The 13,063-nt window shown below is 35.7% G+C and overlaps 1 protein-coding gene across 2 annotated transcripts in view; it reads left to right on the top strand.

The window, feature by feature from the left end:
* sema4ba (sema domain, immunoglobulin domain (Ig), transmembrane domain (TM) and short cytoplasmic domain, (semaphorin) 4Ba) overlaps positions 1-11,853 on the top strand; it is an 89,933-nt gene extending 78,080 nt beyond the window's left edge. For both annotated transcript variants that reach the window (XM_051134339.1, XM_051134338.1), the window contains exons 10-15: positions 453-603; positions 3,750-3,960; positions 4,486-4,601; positions 5,016-5,173; positions 6,437-6,525; positions 6,801-11,853. In XM_051134339.1, coding sequence (XP_050990296.1) covers positions 453-603; positions 3,750-3,960; positions 4,486-4,601; positions 5,016-5,173; positions 6,437-6,525; positions 6,801-7,564 — 1,489 coding nt within the window. In that variant the 3' untranslated portion in view covers positions 7,565-11,853. The remainder of the gene's footprint in view (positions 1-452; positions 604-3,749; positions 3,961-4,485; positions 4,602-5,015; positions 5,174-6,436; positions 6,526-6,800) is intronic.
* The last annotated feature ends 1,210 nt before the right edge of the window (positions 11,854-13,063 follow it).

Genomic DNA, 13,063 nt, shown 5'->3' with positions numbered 1-13,063 from the left:
CCCCTGAAAACCCATTTGGATAATATAGTGTGTATAGTTGTAGCTATGTTTGTGTTCCTTTGTAAACTTATACCTTTCAGTAAAAGAAGAAATTCAGCTTTCATTTCTGTTATTGAACCCTGCCTGGCACTCAACCAGACTGCTTTTGCGGTGCTTTGCGTAGGAGTTGTGGGTATTGATTGAGTGCATTAACATAGGGGCAAAAGATACAGGACAGGCAGGAGATGTGAGCGAGACTGCAGATGCTCAGAATAGCCTCCCTCTTGCGTCCGCCTACGCACCTGTTATGTCTGAGGTTAAATGAGACTTTTTTGCATATTGTGTGCAGTCAGATTGTTGAGCTGCTGTTAGGTGTGTGTCACTGAGGTTGTTATTTTACAGTGTGGTCATCTGTGTTTGGCAATTATGCATATGCAGATCGATTTTAATGATTGTTGTGTTTGTGTGTGCAGGTACAAAGGTGCGTCAGGCAGCTCAGCTGTATGTGCATTCACCATGGACCAGGTCGAAGAGGCGTTTAATGGACGTTACCGGGAAGTTAATCGCGAGACGCAGCAGTGGTACACCTACAACCATCCAGTACCAGAACCCAGACCTGGAGCGGTAAGTTTCTTGTTCAACTGCTGGATGGAGTGCAAGAGAACAGAAGTCTTTAGACTTGTTTTAAAATCCTAAAAATGCAATGTTTACAGGTTAGTTAACTCAAAAATGTAAATTCTGTCAATATTTGCTCACCCTCATGTCATTTCAAATCTGTATGACTTCATTCAGTTGAACACAAAAGAAGATATTTTGAAGAATGTTGGTAGCTAAAGTTTCAGTTTCCATCAAATTCAACTGTATGGACAAGAAATACATTGGAAGTCAATAGCCCCTTTCACACAGTAATACCAGTAACTGCCATAAAATTACCAAAATGACTTTACTGGTAAATACAAAATTACGCTGTTCATGCCGTAAAATGACTGAAACAACTTTACTGGTAAATTAAAAAAAAAACAAAACAAAAAAAACTGTTCATACCAGTAAATTGCCAGAAAATTTTGAGAAACAACTTTACTGGTAAATAAAAATATACTGTTCATACCAGTAATATGCCATACAGTTACCGAAATGACTTTACCGGTAAATACAAAAATACGCTGTTCATACCAGTAAATTGCCGTATTACCAAAATGACTTAAATACAAAAATACCATTCTGTCTTTTTACCGGTAAAACACCATTCATACATCAGTTTCAAAACACCGGTAAATTCTGTGACATCATTAACCAGAAAAGTTCATACATGCATCTGCTTTTGGCCCAGGGACATCATATTAGACGACTTCAAACTGAACTACACAGCACAGATGCATCATCTGCTTGAGAATGTTATGATTGGCCGAAAGTAGACGTCTTTCGTCAGCGTATTAACGCATACATGTTCATACCGGTAATCTTGTTCTGCATTCACACTAAACCGGTAATTTACTGGTAATGTTACAGTTTCTCATACCTGTTAATTGCCAGAACAAATGTACCAGTATTTTTTAAAAGGTCCTGTTCACACATGATCTCTTAATAGTAATTTACCGATAATTTACTAGTAAAGACTGTGTGTGTGAAAGAGAGAAACAAATGAGAATGAGTAAATGATGACAGAAATATACATTTTTGGGTGAACTATCTCTTCACTGCAGCATTAGATGCAACACAAGGGTTGTGCAAAATTCAGAATTAAAGAACTGATTCTCTATCAATTCATGTGTGAATCTGAATCAAATTGATCACACTTCACAGAAGGTGGAATTAGAATTTGAATGACAGGAAGTGTCTTTTACAGACCTGCAATTCAAAGAAATTGAACATACACAGTCAAACCAAAAATTATTTAGACACCAGATATAATTTTTGATTTTTTTTTTTTTCCACTAGTGGGTTCAGGACACTAAAGTTCATTTATGTAAGTGAGGATAGCAAAATAAAGTAAACTGTGACATATTGTGGACTACCAGTAAAATTGATAAAAATGTGGAACCAAAAATTATTCAGACACTTTGACCTGACCATGTTTTGCTTAAGTGTTTTTTCTTTAATTGCTAATGAAATCTTTTTACACCACAGACTGAACAAAATTAAGCATCACTTGGTAAATGGTCAACAAAGTATTAATAGCTGTGTACATATTGTCATATTAACAGCTGTCTATATTTTTGGTTGATTGTAATCCATTACATACCTTTCTATCAAAGTTATCTGACATTATCAAGATGAATTCTGAATTCTGACATATTTTAACTTCTTGAAAGAGTTCTTGTAATATTTTATTACCATTTTCTAAACTATAGTGAATAAACTGTAATAATATGAGAAATGTTGATGGTGTCTGAATACATTTTAGTTTGACTGTACATTCTGGGAAATGAAGTGTTGCTCTAGTCCACAAAAGTCAATGTATTAAATATAATATTAATCAATTATTAAATATTACATATATACACTAAGAAAGATAGAAAATGTAAATATTATAGGGAACACTGCAAATAAATAAAAAAAACAAACAAAAAAAAAGCTAAAAAAAGTACAAATAAAAAAAAATCTAGTCAAACTAGTAATTAGGTGGATGACTAATTGACTTCTGTCCTCTTTATAACAATCAACATGAAATGAAAATTGTGATAGTTTTTCTTTCCTATTGTGATATATTTGGAATGAAATGGCTCTTCAAATAAGAAAAAAATATAAGACGGGACAGAATATTATTAAATGGGAATTTATAAGAGGGTTGTCATTTGGTAATTGCTACAATCTCATGTGAATGATGGGTCGCTGGAATGAAGGAATTAATTCCCCCTCTTTGCGACAGTGACAGTGGCATCACAGATGTCATGGGAACATTAAAAATATGATGCACACAGATAAATCATTTCTATTAAACACTGCATAAAAAAATAAGAATTGTCAATTTCGATTTCACAATGACTTTTATCCACCTTATTGTTCAACACAGAAGTAAGCCTATGGGCGAGACTTCCGGTTCATTAGCCGCTATAGGGAAATAATGATGATAATAACAACGTGCAGTAAACGGTAATACTGTTTGCACTACAAACCAGTGTGTTCATAATATAATACATTAAAATAATATGGTAAGACACACTTATTTGCAATATCAAGCAGCAAAAATAGCTGGATGCAGATGAGACTTGAAGCCAGACCCATAAAATGTACAAATGGCCGCACCCACTCGTATGGGGAAAAAAATAAGGTGGATATAGAACATCTTGTATATTAGTGATCAGTTGTGATTTCACATGCAAATTCTAGCTACCAAGTTTAATTCTCAGACAGCATCCAGACCAAAGCTTGTTCGACCGTGAGTTCAGGTCATCTGAGTACAAAATCTTTTCAATCACACGTTCTTTTTTTTTAAAGATTTATTTTTGCCATTTTCATGCCTTTATTTGGATAGGACAAGTGTAGATGGAAAGGAAGCGAAGTGAGAGAGAGAGAAGAGAATAGGATCGGGAAAGGTCCACAAACTGGGATTCGAACTTGGGTCGCATGCAGCACAATGGCGTTATATGTCGACACGCTAACCACAAGACTATTGGCATCGACTTCAATCACACTTTCAATCTGACTTGACATTGGTGTTTGTGTTGAAAGTTACATCGGTCTTGGCTGCCACTGATTGCAGTGAGAAAAAAAGAGAGATAGAGATATTGTGCAGTGTTTCTGAGGCGTCTTTTTCCATCTTCCTGCAGTGCATCACCAACACGGCCCGTGCCCAAGGGATCTCCTCCTCCCTGCACATGCCTGATAAAGTGCTAAACTTTGTGAAGGACCACTTTCTCATGGATAGCGTGATCCGCAGCCAGCCTCTGCTGCTCAAACGAAACGTGCGCTACACGCAGCTCGCTGTGCACAGAGTACAGGCTCTCCACAAGGCATACGACGTGCTCTTCATCGGCACAGGTAAGGTCTTAGGCCACCGCATACGCATATAAAGCTCAGCAATCTCAGTAAAACTAGAGTAGGCTTGACCTAATACAGTCTGAGTGAAACTGTGCCAGGTCAAAATCAGATTTGCTTTCTGTTTAGTAGCCTACACCGAAGCAAATTTGATTTTATACTAATATTCCTGCATTAGAGACTTTTCATTCTTTCTCCAATCCCCATTAGGATTTAGCTGCAGGGGATTTGGACCTGAGAAATCAACTTTAATATCAAGCAACATGCTTTTATCTGTTACTTCAGACATTCAAGCAGGTGTATAACTACAGGTTGAGTGCTTAAAGGGACAGTACACCCAAAAAATGAAATTCTGGCATCATTTACTCATCCTTAAGTTCTTTCAAACCTGTATGAACTTCTTTTTTCTACTTAACACAAAACAAGATCTTTTAAACTTGCAGTATACTTAATATAATGCTACCTGTTAATAAAATGGCACAGGCCCTTGAGTACATCATTTCACATCACTTATGTGTTATGTTTCAGATGACGGCAGGATCCACAAAGCCATCAATGTTAAGAACAAGATGTATATCATCGAAGAGCTGATGGTTTTCCCCGAGCCTCAGTCTGTACAACACATTGAACTGGATGATGAGAAGGTACTGTATTTTACTCGTAAACTCATCTTTGCATTTGTTATGCACACTGGAGAACGTAATGCATTAGTGAAATGACAGCGTGGCAGGCAAAGGGACCCTTCGGTCATAGAGACAGTAAGGCCTGGATGGGAAATAACTGCATTCCTGTTTCCTCTCTGAGGAACTGTGAACAGATGGGAAACAAACAGCATCTGCTCTGTTTGTACACTGCTCCGTCTATACTTCATCTGTATGTGTTGCACCATAAGAACTATTTTAAAAAGGCTTATTACCACTGTCAGTGCAATTATCATGGATTAACATTTACTGTATGCATACTGAGTGTCTTTCTACACTTGATCTACCATAGGTTGTCCTAAGGAGTGGCCGTCCTGAGAAGGTGTCTTATTTCTGTTGTGTTTGCATTTCCAACAGGGGCTGTTGTTTGTGTCCAGCTATTCTGGGCTGGTTGAAATCCCTCTTGCCAACTGCTCAAACTACCAGAGCTGTGGAGAGTGTGTGCTGTCTAGAGATCCTTACTGTGCCTGGACAGGGAAGCAGTGTTCAAATATCAAACATGTGCCAGCTAAGAGGTTAGTCCATTTCCATTACTTGCTAGCATCCAACTATTGCACACATATCTATGGAACACTGTTTCCGCCACTGAATATAAAATTAAAAAAAGGTAATTGCGACTTTTTATCTCGCAATTGTGACCTTTTTTCTCAGAATTGCAAGTTTATATCTCACAGTTCTGACTTAACTCAATATTGTGCTATAAAGTCACAAATTTGACTTTTTTTTCTTAGAATCGCAAGTTTAAATTTTGCAATTGTGACTTCTCTCAGAATTGAAAGTTTTAATATCTTGCAACTGTAACTTTTTTTGTCAGAACTGAAAGTTAATATTTCGCAATTGTGACTTTTTCTCAAAATCTCAAGTTTATATCTCGCAATTGTGACTTTTCTCAGAATCGCAAGTTTATACTGTCTCACAACTGTGACTTTCTCAGAATCATGAGTTTATATCTTGCAATTGTGTTTTTTTTTCTCAGAACTGTAAGTTTATACTGCACAATTCTGACTTAACTGACAATCGTGTTATAAAGTCACAATTTTGACTTTTTTTTTTCAGAATCCCAAGTTTATCTCTCACAATTGTGACTTTTTTCTCAGAATCACAAGTTTTTATCTTGTAATTCTGTCTTTATATCTTGCAAATGTGAGTTTACACCTCAGAATTCTTAGAAAAAAAATCTGAATTGCAAGTTTGTATCATACAATCCTGAGAAAAAGTTAGAATTGTGAGATAAAAATGTTACTTTTTTTTCATTCAGTGGTGGAAACAGGCTTCCATAGCAATCAGTATAATAACAAGTTTAAACCTGTATTAAAATACAAGTTCAAACCATTAGCATACAGATTTGTTTCACAAAACACAAATTAATCAGTTCTACAACAATGGTACACTGTGGTGTAACCATAAAAATGCAAATAATTACCAAAAAGTGTTCCTTACACCTTGAGTGTATATTTAAAAAAATATATATATTTTAAAAGAAAAAACTACTTTTGTTTAATTGTTTTAGCATCATCATTTAGCATGTTTTAGCATCATCATTTAGCATCATTAAGTGTTTGACATTTTACAACCTGGGCTAAACTTGTTTGACAAATTATTTGATATTTTAAGAGGCTTACTGACCTTGACACACATTCATGAGGGTTTGCAGGGATTTGTCACTTTTGACCAATTTAATGTATCCTTGCTGAAACAAACAAAAAAAAAATTTTATTGACCCAAGACTTCAACAGATGAACTGCATTTTCATCTTACCCCTGCTCTTTTCTTTACAGTCAATGGCAACAAGATATAGATGACGCCAACACTGCAGTGTGCAAATTGACCACAGCTAGCCCTCGTTCTGCAAAACTGACTCCACCACGTGAGTACCAGCCATGCCTCACAATACCTAAACCCTGTATGAATCAATATTTGAAGAAGTTATTTTCAACAAACCACAAAGTGCTGTAGAGTGCATGAGGTTAAAACATTTACAAAAGCACTGTGGCATGTGGCATGACCAAACACATTTACATACCGCCTCTGGCAAAGCGCTCTGATAGACTGTAAGTAATTGAAGTGGTTGCGTGGTGGTTTGCTAATATGTGAGATAAATGTTTGATTTATTAGTACCTAATAAGACCATCTAACCCACAGGTGTTCCACCATGCCATGTGGTACAAATACCAGCCAACACATTTACGGTTCTTCCCTGCAAGCTGCGATCCAACTTGGCTGAGAGGCGATGGGAGTACAGTCATACCGCCGAGCGATTCGTCTACCCTAGTCCTGATGGCGGGCTGGTGGTTGTAGCCCAAGTGGACAGGGAGGAGATCTACCAATGTTGGTCAGAAGAAGGCGGTTACCGACAAGTTCTGGCTAATTATTGTGTCAAAGCAGAGCATGAAAGCACCACCCTGACTGGACGTTCCAGAACGCAGATGGTACCCCAAGGGGAAGCGATTATCCTGCCCGGGGAAACGTGGTCGCCGCAAAAAACCAAGACGTACTGGAATGAGCTGATTGTTGTGTGTGCCTTACTCGTGTTTTCCCTGGTGGTCCTGTCACTGTTTGTTGCATACAGGAACCGAGACAGGATGAAATCCATGCTGAAGGAAAGCGAGTGCCCCAACATGCAACAGAAGAAACCGCGAATTCCAGGGAAGCACACAGAAAGCCTTCCATTAAATGGCAACAATATCCCGCCCTCCGTGTCTGACCACAAGGGCTACCAGACGCTCAATGATAACTACATCTGCAGCACTCCCACCCACGAATGCTCCTCGCCCGAAAACAGCAAGAGCTTCTCAGAATCCGAAAAGAGACCTTTGAACTTAAAGGAGAGCCACGTTGAGATCTCACCGACTTGCCCGCGGCCTAGAGTGCGACTGGGCTCGGAGATCAAAGACTCGATCGTTTAAGTCTGTTAGGGATGACTGTTAAAAAAAAGTGGCCTCTGAACTGAACAGCACCAATGGAGGGACAGACTGAAAATGACTGGAAACGTACCATCACTGGGTTTTATTTTGCACTTTGTCTCCTCTCATTTTGTCTTGGTGATCTGTACACATTTCTCAGTCACTGCCAAGTCTGTGAAGCACCCAGAGCCACGCTGAGCGGGACGCAAGAAGTTGCGAGACACGCCGATCCAGCCGTCCCGCCCGGTCCGTCCAAAAAAATGTCTGGTGGCATCTGTGTGAAAGCAATACGATGCCCTCAGGGTTCACTAACCTGTCATGCTCCCATCTCATCCCTCGGTCTGCCGCGTAGAGTTGGTCGTCCTGTGAACGAGAAGACGAAATTCAAACTTTAGTCTACAATAGAGTCTCTAAACATAGTGCCTGACGTGAGATGATTAGCTGACATTTCAACACAATATAAGATGTAGTGGTGCATCAAAGCTTTGATGATATATGCAAAACCTTTGCGCAGTATATCATCACGACCTCAGCACATAGCAGGCATACTATGCAAATCACATAAAGGAGAAGCAACTTGTAGAGAGCTAACAAACAGCACACGGCTGTCCTAGTACAATAAGTGATGCCACGACCTCAGTATTCTACACAGCTTCTCAGAGGTACACACGTTAAATAAAGTATGCAAGCGAGATTGAGGCATATAAAGAGCCCACAGTGGGGTTTCAGTGTGTAGAGAACTTCAAAGAAGGCATGTTAGCAATACTATGAGTATGTCCAAGGCACAAATTACATTCTGAAGATGCAGGAATCTGAAGATCTATGTTCCTTATACCCTAAAAACCAAAATCAGTTGCTACCAGTGATAGACCATTTAAACTAGTGGTTCTCAAGCTTTTTGACTCCAATGCCCCTCATAGTTCACAAGATCATTTGAGGATCCCATGACTTTACTGGATAAAGTAAAATATTTATTTAAAATGTGGAGTTTTCATTATTTTACATGCCTTTTCCAGGTCTAGAAATCTAGAAAATAAAATGAGGCTTTCTCACGTATCCAAGTTTTTAAAATTCTGGTTGAATTGAAATAGAAATAACTTGATTGTTAGTTTATATTACTTATTTTAAGGTTAATTTGTCTCATTTTTAGGGATCCCGTTGAGAACCACTGATTTACAAGAATAGTTTACGCAAAAATGAAAATTACCTCATCATTTACTCACCCTTTAAATGTTTCCAGATGTCAAATGAAAGCCAATGGTTCCAGTGTTGTTTTTAGGGCTGGGTAAAAATATAGATTTCTCAATTTTAATCGATTCTCATTTTTACGAAACGACATATATTCTTAAATCTTAAGTCGATTAGTCTAGCCTGTTTTCACTTAATAAACATTGTAGCGTACCTCCCATCCAATAAATCGCAATAAACTTTGTGCTCTGTTAATTTTGATATTAAACAAAGTCTCAGATTTCAAATTCTGTCCATTTTATTACAATATTCAAACAATAAATGCTGTTTTGGCGCTGTTTAATGTGGGTTGACAGATGGCTGTAGCCCCTCAGTTCAAGAGAAGCGGCGATTACAACACAAAATAAATATGAATAAACATCCTAAGGTATGTTAAAATAAAGAGTAAAACTTACCGAAATCCCTATGCTGTCTCATGTAATCGCTCAATCAGTGTTTCAACCGCGAAAACAGTCAATATAACAACTTGTAAACAATGTGACCTAATGTCACATTTACCTCAGAAAAAATTCGGTGACCATAAACTCGTTATTCAGCTAGAGAAACTCTAGAGAGGAGCACTGTGCTAAATATATGCAGCAAATAACACATTGAGTAAAATCTTTACTGTTCTTAAATGTTTCATTTATGTTTAAATCTGTCAAGTGTTTATGACAGACACCATTTAAATGTTTACATTTCAAAAAACGAATTGGAGTAGAAATATAATCATGTAATTATAACTTTATTATTATAAAAACTTCACTGAGTGTAGGGTAATGTAAGCATTTGTATACAATTAATTTTAGCCTTCAATATTATAGCAATGTAGTACCAACTAACTCTCATGTTTATTTTACAGCATTAGTGTTTTTTACTTGAGAAAATCTCGCATGTACTGTACCTATAATATATTCAAAATAATCAATATCGAATCACAAGCTTGTGAATCATAATCAAGTCGTGAAATTTGTGTCAAAACCCAGCCCTAGTTGTTTTGGACACCGCTTGGACAAAAACAGCAGAAACGTTCTTCAAAATCTATTCCAAAATCTGTTCCACAGAAGAAAGGTCATACAGGTTTAAAACAACATGAGAGTGATTAAATGATGACAAAGTTTTTCATTTCAGCTAAACTATTTCTTAAAATAGTGCATAATACAGTCAACGGAAGTGACCAAACGTCTCTTGAGATTGTTTACTGATTCAAATTGGATGTTGTGCCAAAAGATTTTAGTGAACCAATATCAGATCTCTTTGGATCTGTCAAGAGCTCTGTTACAACTCTTAACTCGAAAGTGTACTTTTTGCAAATTAAAGACATTTATTGCCATGTTGCATATTCGAATGATGAATTTGCATTCGGACAGAATGGAAACATGTGGTTAAGACTTTACATGCCAATTTTATGCTATGAGATCTATACTCCCGAAGAGTGTAAAGTGACCAGCAGATTTTTTTCCATGAAAAAGTGCCATGTTCACTGTAACACCTTAAGTCAAAGCAGGCTAACAGATGTTTCTGGGTGGGAGCAATGACATATAGGTATAGGAAACAGTCCCTTTGAATTAAAAAAGTACTTGGTTGCTGTAAAGCAATGGGGATGGAAACCACAAAACAAGACACAAATGTAAGTTACTATAGCATATTATTAACATAAGGATCCATGTAAAAAATGTATATTAACAACACACACACACTCACACAAATAATAATTTTTAAGTAAAAAAAAAAAAAAAAATCTATTTCCACTATCAACATATTTCCAGGAAAATTCCCAAAGACAAGCATTGTATATTGCACCACCCAAGTGTGTAATATTTCATCGCCATTGATCTTTAAAGATCACACAGACATCTGTATTGTGAATGTAGTTATGTATTGATTGAAAGTGTTCCAAAATTATTCTTTCAATAGAAACATTGTGTCTTATTTAAATTTGTGCTGAATGTTTGAAAACAGGACATTTACTTTTACATGATTTGATGGACAATGACTTTGATCACAAAGTTGTATAATTGTATTTTTAAGGGGAGGTAGTGAATGACTTTTAATGTGTTCAATTTTTTATTTTTTTTTTTACCAGAATGCATTACAGTTCTTTCTTTTTCCTGTTGTATTTGCACAGAATGTGGCAATGGTTAAATGAAAGCGTCTGGGAATTAATATTCTCTTGACGTTGCTGTAGCAAGTACCCATTGAATGGTTTTGTTAATGCCTCCGAACTAGATTTTGTGATTTAAAGGGAATGCGGGAAAGCAAATGTAATATTGTAGCCTTTTTGTGACTCAAACACGTGAACAAAAAGCAAACCTCACATGCATGTCTGCTCTGGTGGACTACACAGTAGAATTACCTAGTACATGTAAAGTCGCAAACCACTGTATATTGAATGGTCGTCTGTGCAACAGTCCACTGCAAGGGTATGTCTCCACTGTGCTAATTAATATCTACAGAGGTCCCCTAATATATATACATATATATATTTACACACACAAAACACTTACCGACTATATTTAAAGCACAAAAAAAGAGAAAAACAATGTAAGATATAATTGTTTTACATATACTCAGACCTCTGTTTGAAAATCACATTCAAAATATCATGCAAAAAATAATTCGCTTATGTTTTTCAATACATCATCTGATTATTATCACTAGCGTGCCGTTTTACAGAGTAGACAATGTGAAAACTTCACTGTACATCAGCTGCTACCTTCAAGCGGTAGATTTAGTCACGTATAGATAGTTATATAGTCACATATTTCAGTGCTGAACTGACTCAGACTTAAGAGTTACTGGACTGTAGAAGTCTCCGACACTCTTAAACGCTCAGATACATTCTTTATAATGGCGCACCAAGATGCTCTGACCTATTGTAAGTTAATGTCTTGTAAACTTTAATGTAAAGGTGTATTTGTACATTTTGCTGCCAATGTAAAGAAAAAAAAAACTGTTGTGAAATGTATTTTTTGTATTATACATCACTACTGTTTTGTTGTTTTTATTATATTGTACATAAAAGCACTTTAATTTTAATTTTTTAAATAAAAGAAATAAAACCACTGATTCTTACTGATTATTTGGGTCAATTACAGTTTTGGGTCAGTTACAAAATACAGTGAAACTTGCAATGGCATAGAAGTATGACAGTGGCATCGAGGTATTTCACACACTGCTGGTCAAAAGTTTGAAATAATTACAATTTTTTTTAAATATTTTTAAAAAATGCAATGAAATATAGTAAAAACATTTTTTAATTATTATTATTATTTTAAATAACTATTTCCTATTTTTTAAAATGTTATTTATTCCTGTGATGGCAAAGCTGAATTTTCAGCAGCCATTACACAAGTCTTCAGAAATCGATCCTTCAGAAATCATTAATTTGGTGCTCGATTATTATTTATTAGTGCTCAATTATGAACAATCATCCTTTATTAATGTTGAAATCAGTTTTTGCCGCTTGATATTTTTGTGGAAAATATTTTTTTTTCAGGATTTTTTGATAAATACAACGTTCAGAAGTATTTATTTGAAATAGGATTCTTTAATATTATAAATGTCTTTACTGTGACTTTTGATCAATTTAATGCATCCTTGCAGAATTTTTTTTTTCTTACTTACCCCAAATGTTTTAATGTTACTGTATCAGAATTTCCCAAATAAATAAATAAATAAATAAATACAGCTGGAAAAACCTGTTTTTTTTTAGCATTTATAATAAGAAAAAATACCCCAAATCCCCAAACGTTTGAATGGTACTGTATCAGAATTTCACAAACAAACAAAAACAAACAAGCAAACAAATAAATGAATAAATAAATCTGGAAAAACTGTTCTCAGCATTAATAATAAGAAAAATGCCCCCCAAAACCCCAAACCTTTGAATGGTACTGTATCAGAATTTCACAAATAAATAAATAAATTGTTTTCAACATTAATAATGAGGAAAAAAAAATCTTGAGCACCAAATTATAATGATTTCTGAAAAATCATGTGACACTGAAGACTGGAGTAATGGCTGCTGAAAATTACATCTTAAAATAAATGTTACTTAAGTTGTAACAATAATAAAATGAAATAATATTACTGTTTTTACTGTATTTTTAATTAAATAAATTCAGCCTGGGAAAGCTTTTACAAAAAATATATAATTAATTAATTATTATTATTATTATTATTATTATTATTACAAACTTTTAACCAGTTATGTGTGTGTGTGTGTGTGTGTGTGTGTGTTCAGGTACAGTATACCCTACAGGGACAAAATGT

Source organism: Labeo rohita, chromosome 18, assembly GCF_022985175.1.
Source record: "Labeo rohita strain BAU-BD-2019 chromosome 18, IGBB_LRoh.1.0, whole genome shotgun sequence".
NCBI lineage: Eukaryota > Metazoa > Chordata > Actinopteri > Cypriniformes > Cyprinidae > Labeo > Labeo rohita.
The sequence above is the reverse complement of the archived record's forward strand: the minus strand, read 5'-3'. Positions and strand labels throughout refer to the sequence as shown.